Source organism: Callorhinchus milii, unplaced genomic scaffold (genome assembly GCF_018977255.1).
Source record: "Callorhinchus milii isolate IMCB2004 unplaced genomic scaffold, IMCB_Cmil_1.0 Scaffold2, whole genome shotgun sequence".
Lineage (NCBI taxonomy): Eukaryota > Metazoa > Chordata > Chondrichthyes > Chimaeriformes > Callorhinchidae > Callorhinchus > Callorhinchus milii.
Window position 1 is genome coordinate 109,340,672 of NW_024704743.1, and position 27,385 is coordinate 109,368,056.

The following is a 27,385-nucleotide window of genomic DNA, read 5'->3' on the forward strand; positions in this document are numbered from 1 at the left end:
TCTTGCGCACGTCCTTGTAAGTGTCTCTGCAGCAGTAAAGCAAAGACCTATGAACAGGTCGTCTGGAAATTATACGCACCATATGAGGGCAGAGGAGCACTAAAGAGATGAGAAAGTAGTGTAAAAAAGTAGGAAAGAAGGAATCTGAAATGGATACAAAATTGTGAGAGCTGTTATGCCCAGGAAGATCTGCACCGCAATAGCTCAATTAGCCATGATGTTGGAATACAGGGTAAGCGATTGGATTAAATGAAGAAAAAATTAGATCTTGGCTTCCATTCCACTGCAAAATACTAGGAAGTGCACTATGTTCATAGACAGAAGCAATGCCAGAGGCCTAATGCTTTCGTTTTATAATAGAAAATTCAACAAAAGTTTTTTTTAAAAAAAAGTTAATTCATCCCCAGATTTATTAATACTTCTATCAAAATGTGACTGCATTTGCCTTGCAGTGTGACCATCAATGAACTACTGTCCTCTAGTGGTCGAGTATGTATCTGGATATGGAATTAAATACAGTACTGCACTCTGAAACTGATTTCAACATCCAGGGAAGAGGGAATTTCACCATCAACTTATGGAAAGGATGAGAAGGATATTGGGCATTCAGATCTGAGATTGGAGGCCTTACAGTGCAGGAATAATAGAAATAATAATCCTTACATTTGATATAGCATTTTTCACATAGGGAGGACGACTCAAAGTGCTTCATCACACTTGAGAATGAAATGCATACTACTTTATTTTGTCACATTTGACTTCGTAACATAGACTTTGATTACTAAAATGAGCCAGGAATACTTAGTGTGTAATTTGTTTATAAGCTCTGTGTGTTTTTATTTCATGTGTCGAAAATAAATCGTCTCTGATGCTGTTGAATGCTTTGTTGGAATCGATGTGCTGGTCTAAGCATAAAGGGAGATGAATTACAGTTTTTTTACATAAAAGAAAAGCTATAAAAATCATGAATCAAATATTCTAGTCGAACACAAATTTTAGCATTGAAATTTTTTTCTCAACTCAAAAAAAAGCATGAAATGCATTCAGCATAAGTGGGAGAAAACTAATTGATATGTGCTATTCAGTGATGTGTATGATGAAAATCTCGGAAACTTAGCATTTTTCTGAGGGACTGATGCAAAGGAAGGAAAAAAAAAAAATCGGTAAAAAGTTTAAAACATCCTTGGACAGCATGACCGTGAAACATTTTAATTTATTGCACCTTCAGGATATGCTCATAACTCATGCTAACAGCAAGATGGTACTTGTAGCCTGTACCACTTCATTTTTTTAATAAGCATTCAATAAAAGAACTCCAATTACTGTACAAGTCACTTATAATATTGTACAATATATACTATTATACACAGGTGTTACATTATAGAGCAATGCATTTAAGATATTTGGTACAGCAACCACAAATATTAACAAACCAAATTTGCCAGTGTCAAACCAAATCAGTTGCCAGTGTTGTCCGATTACCATAAATGCGTCAGTTTGTTTCTTATAATCTTGTTAACATTTTTTTTTAAACAGGGACATTCAAAACTCTTATATCTTCTCCATTAAAAATAAACTGTATATACACAATACACTCAAAATGTACTTCAAAATATTTGAATAACTGGATGGCAAACACTGCAAAAAAAATCCAACTTTTGTGGGATGTTTAACTTTAGACCCATTTTGTATTTTCAATCTAATTGTTAACATTTGTGTTTCAGTTACATTACTGAATATTCCATAATGGACTATTGCGTGAATTATATTATTTGCATTTAAAAAGGACATTAAAGTTGAAAATCCCATGTTAAGACTGCAATGAATTTTAATGTACATTCTTAACGGAATGTCTTTAATCCTCACAAATGACCTAAAAACAGATTCAGAAGCAATTGAATCATGAACCCAGTTCAAAGCTAGTTACCAAAATGAAGCTCATTTTGAAAAGTGGAAAACTCTTCTCTTTTGAAAGTTGATATTTTTGTTGACATTAACCCTTTCCTGAAAGCACTCTAACTGTTTCACACTACAAGTGGTATGTTTTATGAAGTGCACAAGTCTTGAAGCATTTTTAAATATGATTTTAATTGGTTCACTATTCAATTAAATAAAATCAGAATCAGCCTATCAATATCAAAGCAAAAGTAATCATCTCTCATAGTACAATTCAACGCTCGTTTTAATTGAAGAGCAGACAGCATCAGCTTTATATTTTATCAGAGGTAATCATTTGAAGTCTAGTCCTAGAGTCCCTAGCATCTTGTTTAATAGTGAAATTCTGCACTTCTTACAATTATTAAAATGAGACAGGCTTACTTTTTGTGCAATTTGTCTCATTAAGGTCTGTGCGTTCTTCTCACATGTAAAAAGTAAATGGTACGATTTGCACATAACAGGAATATTAGTGGTTGTATTTCAAAAATCAGATAATTGGTAGTTCTTCCCACTCCCATTACAACTTGACATTACCACTATAAATTCACTAGCTGCAGCTCATAACCACTCTGCTCAGTTTTATGATCACTACCAGTATCAAATGACTGCACACACCATAGAATAACACCTTTAAAAGTGAAGGAACAGACATTCATTTTTCTCCTCAGAGTTTGCAACTTTGCTAAGAGGAAGATGATTTTCAACATTTTTCCAAGTTCCTGAATTTGGTGTCTGAGGAATGAAAGAGGCAAAATTGTGAATTTTAACTACACAGCAGTCTTTATGGTTTGTTTTACTTGCACCATAATGAAACATTTGTGAGGATTTTCTTTTAAACTGAACTTAAGTAAAATGGATGGCATAAGAAAGGCTGACATACTAAAATGTGAAACAAGTGGAGGCGAATTGTCCTAGATACTTGCATGACATTTTTTTGTTCCAAAGCATCTTCATTTTCTGTTCACATAATACTCAGCACTTTCCAATTCCTGTCAATTACTGAGGGCATAATGTCAAATGATTGCATTCAACATCCTTTATAAGTTTGCCAGCTGTAGCTACATTTGCATGGTTACTCTCATATCTGTAATGAAAACCTTAAACACAACCACCTTTTAGACCTCAGTATGCAAGAAAGAAATTGGATCTTCTCCCTTCCTGCCTTGTGTTAAAGAATTGGGAGAGTATGGAGTACTTCACAAAATTATACAGTAGGTTGTTAGCCATATTTGCATTGGAGCCCTGAAAAATAACAAATTCAGGTCCTTGTTTGTCCCTCAGGAAGCAATGCAGTGTCTCACTGCAACTTACTCTTTTTCCTAGGATAACTATTACAACATTAGGACAGTGGGCTTTTCTCCCCAAAATTCTACAGCGGGACACAAGCTATCTAGATCCCAAACTATAGATTGTATATATACTGTATGAGTGCAAAATACTGGTATTAAACCTATGCAAAGAGTGATTTCCAACTTTGAAATAGTTTTTTCAGTAAAAGATATTATTCAACTTTAGTTAAGCACTCACCCAACAAACGTATCTACACAAATGGCAGTTTTGTCACAAGCAATTGGACCATTCCTCCACTATGATCACAGTGTATTTAGCAATGAAAGAAATTTTAAGCTGGTGAATATCAAATGTAAGAATCTTTCTGTGGCAAACTGAATCCTTTTCCTCTGCAATAGGACTGAACACGGTACTGCAATTTGATTATTTCTATAAAGTTTTTAAACCAAGAACAACTTATTTTCTTAGGCCCTGGCCCTAATCCTTGAAGCCAGAGTAATAAAGAATGTTTCTGGATCTTTCTAAAGAGCAACAACACATTTATTGTATGTTGATGGACGTACATCTTACATAGCATGTCAGCTAGGGCCATGTGACCTTATTTGACCTTACTCTGTATTATTTTATTTCTAGCAAAACAGCATCACAAATTAATGTTTAAATCAGATGTATCTGGAAATTGCACTGTAAAGAGACTCGTCTCTTTCAACAAAGGTCTACTGAAAGCTGCGTCAACGGCAGAATCTCAGCTGAGTGCAGGTTAGCAATCATGATATTGTATATTTGTGAAGACTGATTGAGGGCAATAGTAAGGCTGAAGCGGTCATATGGATTGCCAAGAAAAATCTTGCTATCATGCAGCAAATAAAGGGATTAAATCTGATTCTGTCTTTTGAACACGATGAGCTCCTTTTGCCATGGGACGACTCTTGTACAAAGCCCAGCTTTGCCTGCATTGAGGGGGAAAAAATTAAACAAGTAAATAAACTGAGTTTGTCCTTTCAGATTAGTTTCTCCCCCTCATTTTCTTCTTTACCAGGATATTTGTAATTACACATGCAGAATTAATTGAACTGTTTAAAAGGGGATAATATTTGGGAAGTAAGAGCGTGAGAAGTGAAGGGCTGAGAAATATGATTAAATGGTCTGCCATGATCTAATAAAATGGCAGAACAGGTTTGATGTTCCGAAGCTATACATCGTCCTGAAGCCAGAGCACACAATGGTCTGGACAATATATATGTTAACAGAACCAAATACAAAGCTGCTCTTAGATTGTCCAAGATGTGCAACAATTTAAGTGAAATGGGACACGATCAGTTTTGTTCTTCCCATCCACAGCCTTTTTTCCTTTCCCTCTCCACATCCCCCACCACGAATGCTTTGCTATTACGCAGGTATGCCTTTTACATTGCCAAGGAGAAAAAGTGGGAAACAAGCAATTCCCGGAATCCATCACATAACTAAATTTGAGATAAGCACTCAAACTCCTGAGCTAACACTGTAGTGCACTGTACTATAGGAAGATTGATTTATTAATATTAATTATATTAAAATCAATTTAAGAATTTGACATGATTAGATTTAAAATTGTTCATCCAAATCAAGAATAATAGATGCCTGGTAGTGTGATGCAAGTTGCAACACATTTGAGCAGTCAAATATCAATGTACACTTGGCAACTTGTTACATAAGTAACTCAGCCACATTATTTTTTTAAAAGAATATACAGCCTTACATTATTCTGACCTTGCTACATATTAGCTTTCCCATTTTAGTTCTCAATTTATTTATTTTTGCTATTTTTTCTTTTCATCCTGATAAAATTGCTTTATGTGATTTTTGCATCTGGTTATAAATAATCAAAAGAATGAAGGCTTATCTTAGTGCTAAACGAAGAACGTGAGAGCATCAGCTGACAGGAAGAATCTGTTTTACTGAAAAATTAATTATCTCTATTACTGCTTTAGAATAATGTTGCTTGCAAGTTTTATGTTAAACTGTACACTGCTGAGTTAAAAGGGAAGAAAAACAAAGAAGCTTTGAGGGGTTGTACACAATAAGAGCAAAGGTCAAGCAGCTTATAAATATCACCTGAACTCCAAAGTGCATTTATGATCTTGAAACATGCTCCAAACCCAATTATTTGTGTCACATATCAAATCAGAATTACTGAGAAGATTTTATTTTACTTTAGTAAAACTTTCCGGCTCTTCCCTTCCTCCCTATCCCTATAGTTATCATTAATAAACCTAACTGATTTGAACCTGAAGTGACTGTTTTTCACTGCCTTACTGGGAAATTTCATACCCTGTATATATATATTTTTGAAACATTCAAACATTATGTTCTCCCCTACCCCATCACTGTACTGTACTAATCTCATCAAAAAAGAGAGCAGTGCAGTGATTGCATCCACATTTTCCTCTCATTCCTCTCCGCTAAAGAGCACGTTTGCCACAGACGTCTACAATACTGCTCCAAAAATCATTCTTCCACCTCACTCCCTTCCCCACAATGGAATATTCTGCTGTTAGGAACAGCTTACAATACATCTTTTTTTTTTGAGGACTCACCATGCTTCATAATATCAATTTCTACATGAAGTCAAGAGTGATCCATAGGTTCAACTGTCCCCTCAGGTTCTTGACTATCCATTTCTTCAAGATCTTCGTTTAATAGGTTCCCATCTTGCACTTTGCTTGTTGCTATGGATGAATGGGAGAACATTTCCACACCAATTGCTGTTGTTTCCATACGCAAACGCTCATGGCCTATTTGTGGAGCAACCGAAGGCTGCTCCAGTACACCAGTTTGTGAGCTTCCAGTTCGTATTATCTGGAGTGAAGAAGTTGTATTCTGTACTTCTGCTTCTTGGGCATCACTAGGTATTGATTGCTCTGAATTTTGATCCCGCAAATGTTTATCCATGGAGGCTTGAATTGATGATACCATCTCCTGCAACTTCTTACGTTGCGCTTCAATTAAATTAGGATTAAGCTGCCTACTGTCTCTCATGGTTACAAAGCCAGGTGCCATTCGTATTAGCTCACCATCTCCACTGCTGGATTTGGGAGGGGAAGCCCCTTGCTTGGGACTAGACTTGCCAATACCATAACTGACATCTGTTACTGAAGAACTGCCAGTGCTTAGTTTCCTGCTGTGCCGCTGTTCCAGCTGTGGGCTACTTGAAGCAGTTCCAAGGGAATGGCCTTTTCCCTGGAAAGCTGTTACATTTGGCATTTGCTCAGATTTTTTTCGCACCACTCCACCACTGCCAAGTTTCATCCTTCCATGTGAGGAAGGACTTCCTTCTCTGCTTCTTGTCCCCTCAGATTGTAACTGATTTAAGGCCTCTTTAATCAGACTGTCAATGTCAGGACCAATGGGAATATGTCCTGCTGGATCAATGCAAAGCTCCAGCCTATCTTCTGACCCATTATACACAAAGGTTTTACCAGGAAGATGGGGAAGTGTTAGGTGCTTCCCATCCACCAAGCCTGCATAGAAAAATGTACATCAAAAAAGCATTGAAAACAATTGTCATACTAGCAAATAATGCAGTATTTGTGGTAGCAATTTTACAAAATTCATTCTGGAATTTAAAACATGAATTAATTAATTACTTAAGAGTTTATCTTCACAAATAGAAATGAATGTTCATTATGTGTGCTCAATGCAGTACCGATATTTGAACCAACATAAAGATTCTAAAACTTGTTTGAATACGCAACAAATGTTTTGGCCTTAGTAATTCTACTACAATTGGCCTTAGTAATTCTCAGTGTGAAAGGGGGAAGGGATTCCTGCTCATCATTATTTCCCAGTGAAGATGTGGATGTTGGGTGAGAAAAGTATTGGGTTCAGCTGTATGTATTGCCCAACAAGGTCGAAATGCATGTTGATTCTTCCAATCTAGGTTTACATATGGAAAGATGCCAGTGAACTGTCCATGTAACTACTTGAGCAAAAGCCAATGTTTTAAGGAACACTAAGAGAAAAGTGGTGGAAAAAAATCATAATGTGCACACTTGAATAAATCACTATGTAGAAGTAGGAATGGCAAACACAAACCTCACACAATAATTTCTGTGAATTAAAATATTACAGTTCTCTTCCTTTATCTCACAACTAAAACTATTAGAAAATTAAGAATATTTTCACCTTTAACCTTCGGATCACTTACTTTGAAAGTAGACCCAGCAATTTACCTCCCTGAGAATTCATAGGTAAATCAACAAATAATGATAAAATATGAATTTCAAGAGTACTGGGTAACAGAACACTGCTTGCAATGAGGAGAGTATAATCAGAATGAATGGTAAATTATAAGTGGTGCAGAAATAGAAGAGAATGTTAAAGAGCCTTAGCAACATGGTAATGCAGTGTGGGTAAGAGGCAAGGGAACAAAATGAGCTGGAAGCAAAATCTAGAGAAAAGAACCCAAGACCCCACAGGAAATATTCAGGAGCCAAAGTTGTAAAAATGTTGATCCAGTAATAATGCTCTTAATGCTTTGAGAATATGCCACCGCATTGTAATTCACTGAAAGTGACAGTGACATTCAGCGTTAGAAAATTGGTATGCATGACTTTATTCATGAATTTGAATACTATAGCCTTTCAATATGTCTAAACGGAATGTTCATCTCTTCACTAACCACGTAGAAATATGACTATGTGGTCAGAATATTTGAACTTGAAAGACTGACAATTTTATTTTTTGTATGCGTCTGGAAACTTGAGAGAGGCTGAACTGTTGGAGGAAAATATTACTTTGGACAGAATACATAGACAAAAGCAATTTCTTGTCTTTCTGAAAAAAATTCTAATTAATTTCTAGGACTTTTCTCTCTACATCAAGAACAATTTTTTTCCTAGGATGGGTTAGTATTATTTGGTTACAATGCTGTTTCCTAATAAGATAAATTTATGGCTCTGAATCAAGAAATTGTTTCAATAGTTGTATGGGCTGCAAGATCATTCCAATTGGTGACAGTGTTACAATTATCATTGTGTTAGAAGAATTTCTCCCATTAAACAGTGCCCTTAATCTACAGATACACTAACAGCTGTGCCCTCGCGGCTGTCAATCTACCCCCATTGATTTGTACTTACCAATAATAGGCTTGGGGCATAGTGAACATTATATTGGAGGCTGATGTTGACCATTTAAGTCAAAAACAGAAGTCACTGGGAACACCCAGCAGGTCAGGCAGCATCTCAAATTTTGTTTCAGATTTCCAGCATCTGCAGTATTTTGCATTTTGACCAGTTAAGTTACGGGGAGCGAAGTCCATCCTGACCCTGCATCTCTAATGTTACTATATCTTGATTTTTTTTAAAAAAAGTTTGCTCAGAGGCAGTAACTTATGAACTGGCTGACCCAGTTAATGCTCAGTTGAAATATTCAAAAGAAATTTGAATAAATTCCTGATCAAGAAAAAAAGTGGATCCAATAAAGTACAGTTAAAGTAAAAGGTAAATGACCACTAAAAAGTGGGCATGTTTTAAAGGATGTGTTCAATGTCCTTTCCTAAATTCTACTTTCCTATATAATAATAATCCTTGCATTTGATATAGCGCCTTATCACGTCTTCGAGACGTCTCAAAGCACTTCACAGAATATACTGTAAAGTGAATTGACTGTATATTTTGGGGCCAAACACGGCCGCCAATTGTGCACGGCAGCGTCACACAAACAGTCATACATTGAGTGGCCGCATTATTTTCTCCATACCATACATAATGGTCAAATCTGGACCAAATATATCCCCAGTACAACCAACACTGGACAAAATTCAAAAGTTGAAGATGAACATACAAGTTCCAGGGGCTTAGTTCACTTCTCTTGACTGCCTTGGAGGAGATTGGAGGAAAGAAATGTACCTTTATTTCACTTTAGTAAAACCGTATCACAGAATTTTACAATTTTAAACTGATTATAGGGATATTGTTCTGTTCGACTAACAAAGAGTACCCTCTTTGCAGTAGCGGTAAGAATCCAGAGTAATTGAGGAAATGTAGAGGGGGTTAACAAATTTGCAATAATTACAAAAAGTGAATGAGGAGCATTAAAATGGTGAATAGTGTAACATGATTTACTTACCCACATCTTTCTTCATTGTATTATAGAACACTCCACCACGTTCAAACAAATGTGGCAGCTTCTTTGCATAAGACCACACATCTTCACCTGTGCAAGACAATCGAACAAAGGCATAAAAATTATAATCAGTTGGCATAAAGTTCCTATCTATTTAGGAAGATGCCTATCTGAAACATTATTAAACAGTACTGCCATTGCATTTCCCTGTAGTCAGCTAATATTTTGTAGCTTTCACTGCCAACATCATGCATAAATTGCAATCAAACTAAAGGGATAGGCAGTCAATATACTTTGAGGTTCCTCAAGGGTACTCTGCCTGCAACCTGTAACAAAAAGGTAAGCAAATATGTCTTGAGTTAGCGCTTTGGGACAGCCTCTCGACATGAAAGGTGCTCTATAAATGTCATTTTGTTGTTACTAGTCCTCTATTTTTTCCTTTTTAGAATGCAAGCAACCTGGCAAAACCAACCTGAGGTCGAATGCTCATTAGAGATTTGTGGACAACTGCAATAGGAACTAAAGCACATCATATAAGTACTTCACCTTCAAAATACAGTAAAACAGTACAGTAGAACAGTTTCAAACAAAATAATTGTTATGAGTACAATTGCTCTTCCCAAGGAAAATAAGTCAAAAAGGAAAGAAGAATCTAAACACTTCTGATGCCAAACCCTGTTGCCCACATACTTATCCACACAAAACTTTGCACCCTCCGCTATTCTCTCCAGGATCCCCATCTCTTCTTCAACCATGCCTAATCACCTTCCTCCTCTCCCCTATTCTCACTGCTCAGTGTCTGACTCTATAAAGCACTGGAGGATGTTACTTTTTGTGAAGGGCATAATTGCAAAGTAGTATTTTTATTAGTATAACTATGTTACAATCCTGAACAGCTTCTAGAATTTGGCAAATTGGTGAATTCAGACTCTGAAGTCAGTTTTTTGGAATTTACAGAAAATCTGCTTCAAAATTAAGAAGTTTGTTGACTAACCAGTCCAAAGTACTGGATAAGTTGTGCAACAAATCTTGAAAAGAAGCCAAAGCTGGATATGTTAAACCAACTTTATCTTATCAAGATGAAAGCTCAAATTCCTCAGTTCAAATAGATACTGATTTTTTTATTAACCTTATGTTCCTTATTTTAAAAGTCATAACTACTGACTGCCGCCTAGTATGAATTTTCAGATAAGACTTTAAACCAAGGTCTGGACAAATAACAATAACCCTTGCATTTGATACAGCACCTTATCACCTTGGGAGGATGTCTCAAAGCGCATTACAGGACTTACTGTGAAGTGGAGTGACTGTTTATTTGTGGGAAACGCAGCAGCCAATTTGTACACAACATAGTACCACAAACAGCCATGATGTGAGTGACCAAATTGTATTTATAAACAAAACACAAAATACTGCACATGCTGAAAATCTGAAACAAAAACAGAAGTCTTAGTCTTACCCCATTTTCTCTTGGCCTGCCTCCCCCCACTTTTTAGTCCTTAAAAGCCTCTCTCTCCCAACGTGGAGTCCTGTAGCTCAGTGGTTAGAGCACTCGCTTTGCAAGCGAGACACCTGGGTTCAATTCCAGGCCGGGCAAAACCTTGGGCAAATTTCCTTACTCCACACACCTAATAATAATCCCTCCAAAACAAAACAATAATAAATTGGTCATTTTCAATCCACGACTGTTTGTGGGACACTGCTGTGCGCAATTGGCTTCCACGTTTCGCCCACAAATATATCAAATGCAAAGATTATTATTATTATTAACATGCCCCAGTTCTGACGAAGGGTTGTGGACCCAAAACGTTGACTAATTTTCCTTTTTCCATAGATGCTGCCTGACCAGAGTGTTCCTAGCGACTTCTGACTTTGTATCAATTACTCTACAACTGTTACTAAAGTAGAATGAGTGTTGTTTTAGGAAATGTAATAATAATCCTTGAATTTGATACAGCGCTTTTCACGTCTTCTAGACATCTCAAAGTGCTTCACAGAATACACTGTAAAGTGAATTGACTGTATTTTTGTGGGCGAAACGTACGTGTTAATATTTCTCACAATTCAAGTAAAACAAAATAATCCAGATCTTAAGGAAACATTTACTGGGATAGTTCAAAAGCAATAACTAAACCAGGATCACAGGTTAGTTACTAAACAGAACAGAATTATTTTTCTAAAGGAAAATATCAACAAGTAGTCTATCAATTTAGTTCAGCTAGAATCATATAAAAGTACACTGACAGCACTCCACCTCTGGGTCAAAAGGCTGTAAAGATGCACACTCCAACTTACGAAGCCAGTCCAGAACCTTGGAGCCTTGTTTGAACCTCAACTATCCTTCCTAGCCCATATGCGTGCCATGTCCCGCTCTACCTTCCCCATCTCCGCAACATCACCCAGGCAGGCCTTCTACCACTCTGCCCCACTCTCTGGAACTCCATCCCGCAGTCCCTCCGCCTTGCCTCCTCCCTTGTCTCCTTCAAGACCTGTCTCAAGAACCTCCTCTTCGACCGTGCCTTCAGTCACCCTCCTTCCCCCCCTATCCTTCAGTCTCCCCGAACCCGAACCCGAGCTTGCATCCGAAACACTGATTATCCAGTGGCTTGGGCTGGTGTCCTGAAGTGAAAGGCACTATACAAATATAATTCTGTGTTGTAAATTTGAGATACGAGTTCCTGATCTAGGTTGAGAATGTTAAAGAGGGAGATCTGATTGAGGTTAAAATAATATAGAGAATTAACAAGGTAGACAGGTAATAACTACTTCCTCAGCAGGGTGAATCTGAACAAGGGGACATGATCTGAAAATTAATACTAAAATGTTTAATGCAGAAATCATCACACAAAAGCAATTGAGAAAATGTAATGCACTCCTCATAGAAGACCATACATGTAATCAATAGAGGTATTTAAGTGGGAAATAAATACATACTCAGAATTAAGGACTTTAAGACATATGGAGAAAAGGTAGGGAAATGTGATTAGAAAAATGAGAAGGAACATCAAACCTCTGACAACTACATCATAGCAACAATTATTGGCGCTTCAGCACTGCATCATTCTGTGGCAATTTTCTATTTTTTAAAAACGCATGTATTTTGTACACAATCACACGAGAGTGTAAGAATTTCACACCGACAATCTTTCTGCTATTTTAATTTAAATATGCATATTTAAGCAGTTGTTATAAAAATAAAACACATTTGACATTATACTGCACATGAAGTGTGGTGACTACTGTTATGGAGGCATAAGTGTTGGTAGTAACATACCATTTTAAGTTCTTGTTACATGAGGCTTCTCCTTTAATACTACTGTTCATGCACAGCTCGAAGCTGAATGGCACCAAGCAATTCCATTTAGATCGGCAGATAGGGGGTCAATTTCCAATGTATGCAGATGTCACCTAACTATCTCTCTGCCTCCACCCTCGACTCCAGGACCACTGCTGTCCTGACAAAATGTCTGTCAGATATCAAGCCCTGGATGAGAGCTAACTTTCTTCAGTTGAACGTCAACAAGACCGAGGCCCTCCTCATTGGCTACCGTCAGTACCTCCACACCTCAGGCATTGACAACATCACCATCCAAGGGTGCACACTCCATCTTGCCAGCCAGTCCGGAACCATGGCGTCTTGTTTGACCTTCAACTATCCTTTCTAACCCACATCCGTGCCATGACCCGCTCTGCCTTCCCACACCTTTCCAACATCGCCCGGCTCCGCCACTGTCTCATACCACAGGTCGCCGAGATCCACACACACGCATTCATAACATCCAGGCTCGACTATGCAAACTCCTTGCTTGTCAGCGTCCCCAACTCCTCCCTACGTAGGCTGCAGATCATCCAGAACTCTGCAGCTCGTATCCTCTCCCGCACCAGGTTCCATGATCCTGTCACCCCCATCCTTGCCCGACTCCACGGCTTCCCATCACACAGAGGATACAGTTCAAGATCCTGTTCCTCACCTTTAAAGTCCTCCATAACCTAGCATTCCCCTATCAACCTATCCGCTCCTGCCGCACAGCAAGCTCCGGCCTGCTTCACATCCCCCGCCTCACCCCCCTACTATTGGCGGGCAGGCCTTCAGCCACTCTGCCCCCACCCTCTGGAACTCCTTCCCACAGTCCCTCTGCTTCTCCCCGCCCTTGCCTCCTTCAAGACCCATCTCAAGACCCTCCTCTTCGACTGTGTGTTCGATCATCCCCCTTCACCCACTGCCCTCCACCCTCTCCAGACCTGGAGGGTGGAGGGCAGTGGGACTAAGGAATGTCACAATCGAGCCAGCCTTCGGTGGTGATCTCGGTAGTCCGGTTCCTTAGCCAGGCGGGCCTGCAGCATTCCAGGGCACTGCTAATGACAGCACAGCATCGGCAGGACCTGGTAGAGCAGACCAGTCACTGGTGGCAGGGAGTCATCCCGCTAAGATCCTATTAACCCTGCAAGCCAAAGCCCTAACAGGTATGGTGATCCTAGCTGGACAAGCAGTGGGAAAGCTTCCCAAGCAGCAATATCAATGGCAATGCAACTTTACCTGGTTAATCTCCAGCAATACCCCATCGCACACTCTAGGGTACTTAAGCCTTGGCTCTTGACAACCTGTGCCTAATTCTTTCGGGAATTAGGTAAGCAGAATGTGTCCCTCCAGGGAGCGAGTGCACATTCCATTCCAACAATCTATCCCTAGGACTTCCATGTGCAAGTGGGATGCATGGAAATCTTAAGCATGGTGATGGAATTCCCCATGTGTCAGACTCCCCGCTGACCAAAATAAATAAATAAATAAATAACGAGAGCTTGGCAGCCTGAAAACATTTCTTGAAAACATTGGCCTGCATAACAAAACTGGGCTAAAGGTTAACCTCACTGAGAGAAGCCACAAGGAAGTCCAGTAAATTAATAACTTGCAATATCGGTTAATTGAATAGTCAGGTTTATTGAATAGAATTTAGAAATCCCAAACGATTTGCATGCTAAATCTAAGAATATAGATCAGTTAATTGAATACCAGGTTCATTGAATTCCAGGCAGGGCGAAACCTTGGGCAAGTTTCCTTACTCCACAAGCCTAATAATAATCCCTCCAAAAACCAAAAACAATAATAAATTGGTCATTTTCAATCTACGACTGTTTGTGGGACATTGCTGTGCGCAATTGGCTGCCGCGTTTGCCCACAAGTATACAGTCAATTCACTTTACAGTGTCTTCTGTGAAGCGCTTTGGGACGTCCTCCCGACGTGAAAAGCGCTATATCAAATGCAAGGATTATTATTATTATTATTATTACATGTATAATTTGGTTTATGGAATAATTTTCCCTGTGACCGTTCATATTAAAAACAATTAATCCAAGTCTGGATAAACACACTATCCCAAATCACTACCTACTACAGTGAAGAGTGAACATCATTGACATTTTCTCATCTCATGTGGAGTCCTGTAGTTCAGTGGTTAGAGCACTCGCTTTGCAAGTGAGACCCGAGTTCAATTCCAGGCAGGGCGAAACCTTGGACAAGTTTCCTTACCCCACACGCCTAATAATAATCCCTCCAAAAAAAACAATAATTGGTCATTTTCAATCCATGACTGTTTGTGGGACATTGCTGTGCGCAATTGGTTGCCGCGTTCGCCCACAAATCTACAGTCAATTGACTTTACAGTATATTCTGTGAAGCGCTTTGGGACATCTAGAAGACGTGAAACGCACTATATCAAATGCAAGGATTATTATTATTATCCCTCCCTCTCGCCTTGCCTCACTCCCCAGAGGTCCCTGGCAACTGACTGGTTGAGCATGAGCGAGTGTGTCTGATTTGTGAAGGAGCACGTTGCCAGTTCCATGTAGGTTGAAGTATGTGTGGCTCAAGTTCTAGGAGATGAGTCTCCTCTTAGATTTAGTCTGGTTATACAAATAACTTGGTTCATTGAATAATTTTTGCTATAAAATTGAGTATTCAATTAACAGAATATCACTGAATTATATTAGCAAAAGCAGAAACTAATCTGCACCAGCATTGTCCCGAAAACAACACTGAGATAAACAGACAATTCATTTGAATTTGGGAGTGAAGTTGAATTGGGGGTGGGGCGCGGAACTAGGTCAGGGTCATTGGGAGAAGTCACCTAATTTCTTTGAACTGCGCTGTTGTCCCTTTAATGCAAATTATTATTTATTATTATGCAGATATTCCAGAACTCTGCAGCCCGTGTCCTCTCCTGCACCAAGCTCCGTGACCCCATCTCCCCCACTCTCGCCCGACTCCATTGGCTCCCTATCCTTCAGAGGATCCAGTTCAAGATCCTGGTCCTCACCTACAAATCCCTCCATGGCCTCACCTCACTCTACCTGTGCGAGCTCCTAACACCCTACCAACCCGTCCGTTCCCTCCACTCAGCCGGCTCCGGCCTGCTCCACATCCCCCAACCCACCCGCCCCGCCATTGGTGGGAGAGCCTTCAGCCGCTCTGCCCCCAACCGCTGGAATTCCATCCTTTAGTCACTCTGCCTCGCCCCCCTCCTTAGCCTCCTTCAAGTCCCGCCTCAAGACCCTCCTCTTCGACCAGGCCATCGGACAACCCCCTTCCCCTCCCTTTCCCCCTCCCTGACCCCAGCTCGGGTCTGAAATGCTGTACTCTGTCCAGCGCCTTAGGACATCCTACCGATGTGAAAGGCGCTTTACAAATGTAATCTTATTGTTGTTGTTTTAGCTTACAGGACCCACGAGGCAGATGGAACCTAAATTAATAATCAAAAATGGGAGGATGATGTAGAAATAAACAGTACAATTGTATAATATAGAATGTTATGTATAGAAAAACAGCAGCTAACCTGTGCCAGCTAAGTCAGACAAACAGATGAAATTAGAACTGAGGAAGAGGTAAAATTTTAAAAAAAATCACACTTGTACAGTCATGGTGTTCTTCCAAGTATAGGGATATGGTAAATTATAGGGAAGGTGTATAATGTGGTTTACTCTACATCTCCTCCATAATGTAACTGACCTGGAAGTGTGATATTGACACAAGGCCCAAACACAGGAAAAGCATTTCATTCCACAGTACATTCATTTTCAATCCAAGACTGTTTGTGGGACGCTGCTGTACGCAATTGGCTGCCGCATTTCGCCCACAAATATACAGTCAATTCACCTTACAGTCTATTTTGTGAAGCGCTTTGAGACGTCTAGAAGACGTGAAAAAGAGCTATATCAAATGCAAGGATTATTATTATTAGACCCCAATTGCACCAAACAGTTTGTTGCTGTAGCAAAATTAAGCATTTAAACTGAGAGGAGTCCCAGACATCATGTGAATGACAATCTGCCTCCTGTCAGTGTGATTGTGGAATGATCTGGCAGCTGCATACGTAGCAAAAAAAAATCAGTGTACTATTTTCGCCTTCTCTTAAGGTCACATTTCAGAAGCAGGAAAACAGGTAACCTGCTTCCAGACAACTGTCGATACTGTTTTTTGAGCCAGGCATTAAGAATTGCACAAGAATGGTCTCAAGTGATTGGTTCTCTGGATTATTTTCTCTCACCACCTCTCACCCCCCAGCAGCCCTGGCTAGTCATCATCTGATCAATAATTCACCGCGGTGAAAAAAAATTACAACTGGTGGAATAATGCACAATTCCTCACTGTTTGAGCAACCTAAAGTTTATTAAGAGTTGAATATGTCTTTTAGTCAATTTCAGAACACTTGAATCATCTAGTGTTTCCCAGAGAAAAAATAATCTAACAAAAGCTGATTTCTCTGGTATATTCACACAAAAAAAATACATGTAAACTACTGGGGAACTGAATGGCAGACTGAGTTTGCACACAGTCCTTTCACTGATTTGACCTAGGTTTGAATCGTACTCTGCTGGAAAATGTGTATGTTGCAGATGTCAATGGAAAACAGAATTGAGTTCAGTTGTGTTGCCTTTCATGGTTCTGGTTCAAGTTGAGGGCTGTTCCTAAAGCTGTATCTCAGAATTAGCACTCCAAGAGAGGGAGAGNAAAAAAATAGAAGCAGTGATACAGCTATGAAGCCATCCTAAAAATAAAACTGAGTGCCCATTAAGTTATTTAAAACAAAAAAATCAGTCTAGCTCTCTTTCCATTCCATTTTCCGGCCCAATAATTTCTTTAAAAAAATAAATTGGTCACTCAATCCATGACTGTTTGTGGGACTCTGCTGTGTGCAACTGGCTTCTGTGTTTGCCCACAAAATATACAGTCAATTCACTTTACAGTATATTCTGTGAAACGCTTTGAGACGTTTCAAAGATGTGATAAGGCGCTATATCAAATGAGTTAGAGTTTGTTAATCAATTTATAACTACACAGCTCGATCTCGTCCCAACTCTTCCCTTCACAAGCTGCAGATCATCCAAAACTCTACAGCTGGTGTACTCTCACGCACCAGGCTCCGTGACCCCATCACTCCCACTCTCGCCCGACTCCACTGGCTCCCCATCCCCCAGAGGATCGAGTTCAAGATCCTTGTCCTCAACTTTAAGGCCATCCATGGCCTTGCCCTCTCCTACCTCTCTGACCTGCTGACTCCCTACCAACCTGCCCGCTCCCACCATTCATCGGGCTCCAGCCTACTCCATGTCTCCCACCCAACGTCGGTGAACGGGCTTTCAGCCTCTCTGTCCCCACACTCTGGAACTCCACCCCACGGTCCCTTCACCTCGCTTCCTCCCTTGCCTCCTTCAAGATCGGTCAAGACCCTTCTCTTCGACCATGCCTTTGGTCTCCCTCCCACCTCTCCGCCTTCCCTCACCCCTAAACCACCCCTCCCTCATGCTCGGGCCCCGACACCTCAGCGCTTTGGTACGTCCTCCCGACATGAAAGACGCTCTATAAGTGTAATTTTGTTGTTGTTGTTACTTGTCCTCTATTTTTTCCTTTTTAGAATACAAACAGCCTGGCAAAACTAACCTGTGTTGTATAATATCCAGTACATTTTTCTCCCACTCTTTGGGTAATGCACTTCATCAATCATATAGAACAGGCAGCAATCCTGCATGCAGAACTTAGAAAACAGGTATAACTTCCCCATGGGGCTACATTCTATCATCTGACTAGCGTTTAGTTTTAACAAGCTTGAGATATATTGTGCAGAAACTGTAGACATAGACCTGGATCCCACACAGCACCTCTCTTGCCATACAATAGTATTCTTTCAATTATAGATACATATAGATACATGTATAAAATCCCATTTGAAATGCCGTATTTCAAGACTAGATATCTAATGGGTTTTTCATATCACATCCCGTTTGCATTAAGGATTTATGTTGCTCTCCTCTGCACTGCCTCTAGGGCCACAGCAGCTCCTAATTTTATGACGTTCAACACAATACGCAGTACCCTTGGTACAGCCTACCATGAACATTGTACAGCTGGAACGTTAAAATGTTGCAATACAGCATTAGTCATATTTTTCTTTAGCAGATTGAAGTGTTCATAAAATATTTATTAGGGTTAATTTGGCTTAAAATGGTAATGCCAGCTGTACTTTTGCTTCCAGTTCTATTTTCATCAATTTATTTTGGACCATTTAACATTTCTATTGTTAAATGAATGGGGGAGGGGGCTAAGACTAACACTGAACAAAAAAAATTACACCAATTATAAAATTAGAAATGGAAAAGAGACAAGTGCTCCATTGGTGGTTCAACTGTATTAACTTGCAAGGAATTTGAGGTAATGCCTTTGTCACCTCTAGGCTGGACTACTCTAATGCCCTCCTTGATGGTCTCCCCTCCTCTACGATTCACAAAATTCAGCTCATTCAAAACTCCACCGCTCGCATTCTCACCAGCACCAAACTTCGTACCCCAATTACTCCATTCCTTGCCAAACTCCACTGACTCCCTGTCAGAGCGGATCGACTTCAAGATCCTCACTCTAGTGGTTAAATCCCTTCATTCCTTGGCACCGCCCTATCTCTTAACCTCCTCTCTCCCCACAGCAGTACCCGCTGCCTCTGCTCTACTGGGTCTGGTCTCCTCCATGTCCCCCGAATCCTCTGCTCCACCATCAGAGGCCATGCCTTCAGCTACTACGCCCCGAAACTTCGGAACTCCCTTCCTCAAGCCCTTCGCCTCACCCCCTCCTTCCCTATCTTCAGGTCCCGCCTGAAGACCTTCCTCTTTGACTGCGTCTAGTCATGTTCCTCCTTCCCCTGGCTCAGCCTCGGGCACCGCCATTGTTAAGTGCTCTGAGACTCTGCCCGACGTGGAGGGTGCTATATAAATGCAAATAGTTGTTGGTGTAGTTGTAATGAATTGGTAAAAGTCTGGTTTAATAAACTCTTACAAAGCAAGTAATTTGGAAGTATTTAGACTTAATTCATATTGCTACCTTTTTTCTGCATAATATTGTACAAGTCAAGTTAACTTTGCAATATAGCCAAAAATACATTTGCATTTGCAGTTGTTTCAAAATTGTTTTAGAACTGCAGTTTGTATTCATTTAACACAAATATTCACTTAGGTAGCACTGCCGCTCAGCAGTTTAACAAAGTGCTGAAGATGGTTATTTGGATAATCCAGTGCTTTAGTTGAGTCCTGTTGTACAATATAAAAGCATGTCGCTTTAATGCCATAACTGGTTGGTTTGGATTATTTGGATAACAAAATGCCCACAAATTACAAGTATTCATAGTGTGGAATACTCCAAATGATCGTGAGGGGATAAAACGAATCAATACCATCAATGACTTCAATGGTTACAGAATATAGAAAATTACAGAATGCTGCAGTGCAGTATAATGGGCAGAGTACATTTTAACTACAGTATCTGCACATTAGCTGTAAACTGAAATTATAAAACATGACTGAGCAGCTGCAGCATCATCAAACTAACAGTATGCTAATTAATTCACGGAGGAGAGCTAAAGGTCAACTTTGTCAATCTTTTAACCTTTCCTCACTTTGGCACAGAACCACACAGTACATTAATTCAATTGCTGACCAGAACATCACATTCACTTGTATCATGCAATTCTGAAGAATAGTTTCACCCTGCAGCTAGTTGATAATTCATACAAATGAAAGTAAACAGTTCACATGTGAGTCAGCATTCTTCCATTATGAATGCATGACATCCATTTGTTCACAAAAAATGCACTTTACAGTATATTCTGAAGCTTTTTGAGGCGTCTCAAAGACGTGATAAGACACCAAACCAAATAATAATAATAATCCTTGCATTTGATATAGCGCTTTTCACGTCGGGAGGACGTCCCAAAGCGCTTCACAGAACACACTGTAAAGTGAATTGACTGTATATTTGTGGGCGAACGCGGCAGCCAATTGGTTATTATTTTATTTGCAACACGTATTAGTGAACTCCTGAAGCAGACTAGGCGAGTGCATAGAAGCAATTTCTTTAGTACCTGAAAACAATTATAAAATAGTAATGCATTCGCTACACTCTTTAATTCTCCAAATACCCCCAAAATAACACAATTTAGTTAAAATATACATAAATAATTTCAAAGTTTTCCTGCTGAGTTCATCCATCTTCTCAATGGTTGAGAAAATGTTTCATCCCAAAATGCAAGCATTGGCCTGAACAGAAGCAGCTGAGAAGCTCTTCTCTGGGGGCTGAGCTGCCAGTTCTCAGACATTTCTTCCCTGCATCCCATAGCAAAGACTGAACAAGAAGCTCTCAGCTTCAATCAAGAATAAGCAAATTTAACAACAACAAATTACAATAAGTCTTGAGATGAGCCTTGAAGGAGGCAAGAGATGAACGGAATGTTTATTTTTTTAATAAAATAGACCTAAAACAACAAAATTAACGATAGAGCTGTGTAAATATTATGAGAACTCAATGATAAGGCCATTGTATAGTCTTGTCTTGAATTATTCCAATAAACCTCACAAAAACCTCTCAAAAAGTGACTTTTAAATGTTTGCAGGCCAATCAGTACTTAACCAACTAAAATGTTTTCTTCAAAATGGATATTTTTTTTACTGTTCACACAGAATTGAACACATTCATTAATTTACAAACTATACATGATGTTAAACACTACTTATTTAAACATAAAACACAGCCTAAAGTATTGTTTTAAACACCCATCTTCTATCCCTGACCCCAATATTTCTGCTTATATTAGGCCTTCTTGAACCCTTCTTGTGCATCTGTTCATTGCACTCTCTGTTTAATCTAAAATGACCTATCATCCTCCAAATAATGTTACATTAATTATCCTACTGTCTGTTCCCTACCTATAAACGAAACATTTTAAATTAATCATTATTCCGTGTAACGTTACAAAAATAGTTACACCCTCATGGAAAACAGAGATTTAAGAACTAAAAAATGTATTCTTCAGTATTGTTTCCTTGGAGGAGAAACACACACACAGAAGCCAGGACTGTTAACTGAAATCAGAGGTAGAAAGGGCCCTCACAACCTTGCCTTCCAATCGTTAACATGTCAAACTTATATAGACAGCAATCTGGACAGAAGTGTTCAATATTCGCTCTAGAAATGTAACAGGTTACAGAATTGGACCTCAGTGCTCAAGTGATAATTGTAAGGGCAATTTGGAGCTGAAGTATTCAACTCAGGAAATCCCAATTACAATGCCAGCAAGCAATCCCCATTGATTGACAATGGGAGTGCATCTTTTGACTCAACATCCATGGGCTAAGGAGGGAAGAAAAAAATTAATTCTGCTCCTAACTGCAATCCAACAACTTTCCTGCTGGTTGTAAACAGGCAGAGAACAGTTGTAAACACGATTAGATATTTTACCCATCTCTAGTCACACTGCCTGCTAACGCTCACTATCCAGCTTCGCGTATGAATAACACGTCCATCGAGTGAGGTAACAGAACACCAAACACTCTGAAATTGTACCAAGCAAATGTCAATAGTACCTTGGAGGAGAATTGGTGATGGGGGGGAACGGGACAACTCAATAAAGAGCTACAATATTTTATCTAGTTAACTAACAAATTCAGAGATTTACCTTTGAAATATCAGCCACATTAGAATGATTTTCAACTCAATAAAAGGTGTGAATCTTCTGAAACCTGTGGTTGATTGTGCTGGGGTTAATTAATGCAAGTTATGCTTAAAAAAATGCAAACCTTACCTCTTTACGTTTCTATTGAGGCTGGATCTATTCAAAAGTAAAAGATTAAAGGATATAGGAAGCCAGAGGAAAATACCGTTTCTAAAATGGGCCAAGCATTGACTGATGGTCCGAATGGACATTGAAACCGTCAAGACTTCATTGGGGTGTAAGAAAAATCATGCAGCATAAAAAACAGGAAATTCAAGGCTGACAAAAACAGATTGTACCTCGAAATTACACCTTGTAACATTTAAAACATTTAAAACTGAGATTTCATATTGCTCCTGAATGGCTTGCTGTTGGTCGGAGTTCATATGACCAAAACCACCGTACAAAGCAGGTTCAATGGATCTATCAGTGCCAAGCGAATGAGGGTTGCATACATGAAATGCTGCACAGATTATTAAAGATTAATTAATGATGATCATTTTGTGGTTTGCAAATAGATATCTCCAGCATGCTTTGTAAATGGACTCGTGGAGTCCTGTAGCTCAGTGGTTAGAGCACTCGCTTTGCAAGCGAGAGACCTGAGTTCAATTCCAGGCAGGGCGAAACCTTGGGCAAGTTTCCTTACTCCACACAACCTCATAATAATCCCTCCAAAACAAAAACAATAATAAATTGGTCATTTTCAATCTACGACTGTTTGTGGGACATTGCTGTGCGCAATTGGCTGCCGCGTTCGCCCACAAATATACAGTCAATTCACTTTACAGTGTGTTCTGTGAAGCGCTTTGGGACGTTCTCTGGACGTGAAAAGCGCTATATCAAATGCAAGGATTATTATTATTATTAAATATTGTTATAGTATTCACAAATCATGCCAGTGACATTAGCTGAAAGTCATAAAATCAAAGCTTATTTAATAACTTTCTGCTAAGCAGACATTAGTGGGAGCAATTTTTATCTAAATAGTAATTCAAATACTTGAATGTTCACTAAGTGACAGATATTTTTAAAACATTGCTTAAACCCATAACAAATTTTAAGTTCCAGGAAAACAAACAAAGCAAGGGAAATTGTAATAGCTTCAAAAAGAGGCTTAGTTATATTAATATTTAATACAAACAGAAAATCCAGATGATGTTTTCCCTATTCCTGCAAAAAGAGTTCATCACATATGGAAGTTATGAATGCGCTTTGCTAATTTTAAGTTTGATTTTACACAAACTTATAAACCACAGAGCGCAAAGTAACATGTTTTCGGACTTAAAAGGCTGATGCAATCTCCTCAGGTCTGTACAATCAGTGCCACCATTTTTGTATGAATAAATAGATGCATAGTGGACACTATTCCATCACTCAAGCACACATCACGTTGATGGTCATGTCAGAACATTAATAGTCGTGCTAGATTGGGACTTGGGACTCAAGTCTTACATCCTAACTAAATGCTCAAATTCCATTCTTGTCATTTATGAAACCATCTCAGATTGCACCACAACACTGCAAAATCCTCCCTTAAAGGATTAATATTATTATATTGTAATATACTCCCGCGTAACCCTCCCCCATCATTCCAAAAGGCTTTTTATTCATTGTTAGAGGCTGTAAATGCACCAATCATGGTTTCATTGGGAGCTTGAACAAAAATTGATACTGTTTTGGTAAAGAAAAAGAACACTTACCAGTCCTGCACCTAAACATCTGCATTGCTATTATAATGACAAAAATATGATTGGTTAAAGCAATTTAAAATGAACAAAAAGAAGGTACTGAAGCTTCTCACCCATTAAGGTTGCTAGAAGGCAGAGGGAAGACATTTCAAGATCAATGTGGTCCTGCATTTCCCTAACAACATTTCGACCAGAAGCTTCAGGTTCGTCACTTTTCCAGGAATGGACTGCAGATGTAGAAGCAGCTAGTACAACTTCCTCCTTATTATCTTTCAGAATCTCCACAGAAACTCGATCACCATGCTGCAATGGCAAAGCCTCATTCTCCCGTCCCTCTTTAGGAGGATGAAGCTCCTTTGGAGGAAAGCCATAGCGTATGCACTGTAAATGCAGAGGGAGGTTAAATTCTTTTGCAATGCTTTCTTGGAGTTCAGAAAACTTTACAGATGCTTGTAGGATCAGCGTTGCCTGCCTCCCATCATTAGTGGTTACTCTGATTTTCTTTTCCTTGGTGGGTGATGGGGAGTAAGAAGATTTTGTGGGAGTGGCTGGGGCCGATGATGGACCATCTTTAATAATTCCAGGAGAAGATGGTTGGCTTGATCCTTTCTGTTCTTGTCGCAATTTGTCTGTTTTCCGCTTCTGCATAATAGCCGCGTGGTCAGTTATATTTTGCTGAATACTTCGTTCTATTTTACTCATGGTCAACTCTTCTTTATGCAAGGTCTTTGATTTCTGACCCATTAAAATTATCTTGCTCGGCTGATGTGCATCTGCAGTTTGTTCATCTTGGAAGTCACTGATTCTACGACCGTGTGCCCCTTCAACAGTGACTGGAGTATAATCATCAGGATTCTTTTTGGCAGTGTGATGAAGTATGGTATTAACAACTTTCTGAATCAGGATTTCACTTCCAAATTCACCGGGAAAATGCTTGGTGACCAGCTTCATTGCAACATCATAGACGTTGCTATTTAGGGGCAGTTCACTTTCATACTGAAACCAATAAACAGTTTCTCGCACCACCCTGCCATTCCATTCCAAAGTAATCGGGAAAGCTTCAGGTAGACTATCATATTCCTTCCCTTCCCAATAATGCTTGTAACCACAACCACATTTGCCTCCAGCAGATCTGGTGTTAGTTCGATCTCCATCTAAATAAACCACAGAACTGTCCCTTCTCACATGGCGCATGGAGGTACCATGACACCAGCTGCAGGATGTTAAATGGCTCAGACTATAGTCTGGAACTAATATATCCCTTTTAGAGTCAAATGAGCACACCAAATTGTTAATTGGAAAGCTGTAATTTTTGTCAGGCCTCAGTTGACCATGGGTGCTGGTAGCTAAATTGTATAACTTTCCTCCTGGACTTAACCATTCAGAAGGCACATGAAGCTCAGAAAGAGCACCACAAGTCAAACATCTGTGCAAGCGGTTTTCAAGCACAGCCTTCTTTGCACTTTCAGTAACCTCCTCTGGCTGTATTCCAATAACGCCTGTCCTTCTATAGACATACTGATGCATATCTGCTACCAGGGAAGGGTGAATGTCATGCTTCTTCAGGAAAACATCTTCCATTGCAGAAACTAGCCTCTGCAAGTACTTGTCCTGCAAACTACGGTCACCTCCAAGTAAACAACTCCCATCTTCAAACTGTATATATTTTCTAATAAGCTCTTGTGGGACACCCCAGGCTTTAGGCAACAGTTTCAAAGGAAGTCTAGGCAAAGGACCCCCTTTTATTCCAACCATAGGTATGTAATGGTTGCGTCCTGAACTGCTCCATGCAATGCATATAGGCTTATTAAACTGTCCATCCTTTCCCCTACAATTTTCTTCAACAACTAAACCAGGAAGAAAAGTAGCTGAGTAATCACCACAGCTTCTCATTCCACTTAGTGAATCTAGCAAAATGACTGGCCGACGCAACACATTGGCCAACCCAAATATATGAATATTTCGTAGGCCTAAAGGTACTCCTTCAGGGGGGATGAACAAGGGGTCACACTCATTAATGATATCCTCCCATTCTGCTGCATCAATGAAATCATGGAATAACGCCTTGTAACGCTCCAAGTTCATTTTGAAATGCTGCTTGAGGTTTTCACGCAAAGCATGCCAGAAAAGCTCTCGGCCCACCAGAGCCCTGGAGACGGCATGAACCAAACAATGTCCATCGCCATCGACGTGGACAGGTATCAAGCATTCGTGATCGTCATTCGCCTTCTTGATCTCCTCCAATGTGTCGTGAAGGTACAACAGACTCCCTGAGCGATCCTTCCCGTATCCTACAGTCGCAATGTGCTCCGGCTCAATGAGGAAAGCCCTGTCGCCCAGCAAGGCGCAGTCAAATATCTCCCCTTGGTTCATCTCCCTTAGGAGTTTGGCCCTCCCGGTCTGCTTATCCATGCCATACCTGGTCAGGATGGGGGACAGCAGCTTGCAGTGGTAATTCGACAGCCCCATCACCTTCACCATCTCGGTGCCCTTCTTGGGAGCGGTGACTCCCAGCAGAGCATTCCTCAGCAGGTTGTGGAGCACCACGTCGGGGTCGGTGACTTCCTCCACACTGAGCAGGTTCCTTTGTTCGTGGCGCTGACCGCACTCGGTGCACTCGATACTGACTCCATAGGCTGGAAAAAACAGGCGAGCCTGGCATTTGGGATCCGGACACGTACCGGACAGAATACGTTTGTCTTTTTTCTTTGATCCCTGCAACATCGTCTCATTGGTTTCTCGGCGTCTTTTATACGTAAACCCCCCCCCCCCCGACCCGCCCTCCGCACCCCCACTCCTCGAAGCCCCCTCTCCTTTGACAAATTCGGTGAAATCGGTTGTCGCCGTCTCTCTCTCTCTCTCTCTCTGTGTTTTTTTGTGTGTGTGTACGGTCACGGCTCACGGTGTCAGAGAGAGAGAGATAGAGAGAGAGAGAGAGAGAGAGCCGCCGCCTGCGGTCGGTGAGCGATGGTCCTGTCGAGAGCTGCGGAACACGGAAGTGCTTCTCTTCACTTTCCTTTTCTCCCCTTTCCCACTCCGGCAGTTTCCGTTATCGAACGAAACGAAACTGACCTCGTACCGCGGGCGGGAGGCAAACAGCCACCCAGCGAGAGAGAGAGAGAGAGGAGGCAGCAGCAGAGGGAGGGAGGGAGGGAGGGCCGACCCCCGGGGACGGAGGAGGAAGCGGAGGCGAGGCCTTCTACGCATGCGCCGCAGCGCTGGGAGTCGTAGTTCGGGATCGGAACCGGGCGCCGTTGGTCTCGCGGACCGAGCGAAGCCGCCGCCGGAGCGGGCGGGCGGGGCGGGGCGTGTGTCGTGTGGGGAGTCAAGAGGAGGAA

At 40.4% G+C, this 27,385-nt stretch overlaps 1 protein-coding gene across 2 annotated transcripts; it reads right to left on the reverse strand.

Moving 5' to 3' along the window:
- Positions 1 to 1,193: 1,193 nt before the first annotated feature.
- vcpip1 (valosin containing protein (p97)/p47 complex interacting protein 1) lies at positions 1,194 to 26,821 on the reverse strand. Of its 2 annotated transcripts, none has more exons than XM_007896805.2 (4): positions 24,161 to 26,821; positions 9,337 to 9,423; positions 5,805 to 6,728; positions 1,194 to 4,178 (listed from the first exon to the last, which is right to left on the reverse strand). In XM_007896805.2, the coding sequence occupies exons 1-3, from the start codon at positions 26,769 to 26,771 to the stop codon at positions 5,836 to 5,838; spliced, it is 3,591 nt and encodes a 1,196-aa protein (XP_007894996.2). In that variant the 5' UTR covers positions 26,772 to 26,821; the 3' UTR covers positions 1,194 to 4,178; positions 5,805 to 5,835. The 2 variants fall into 2 exon arrangements, with proteins under 2 accessions (XP_007894996.2, XP_042187872.1); XM_042331938.1 differs by having other exon boundaries at positions 2,624 to 2,670.
- Between the last annotated feature and the right edge of the window lie 564 nt (positions 26,822 to 27,385).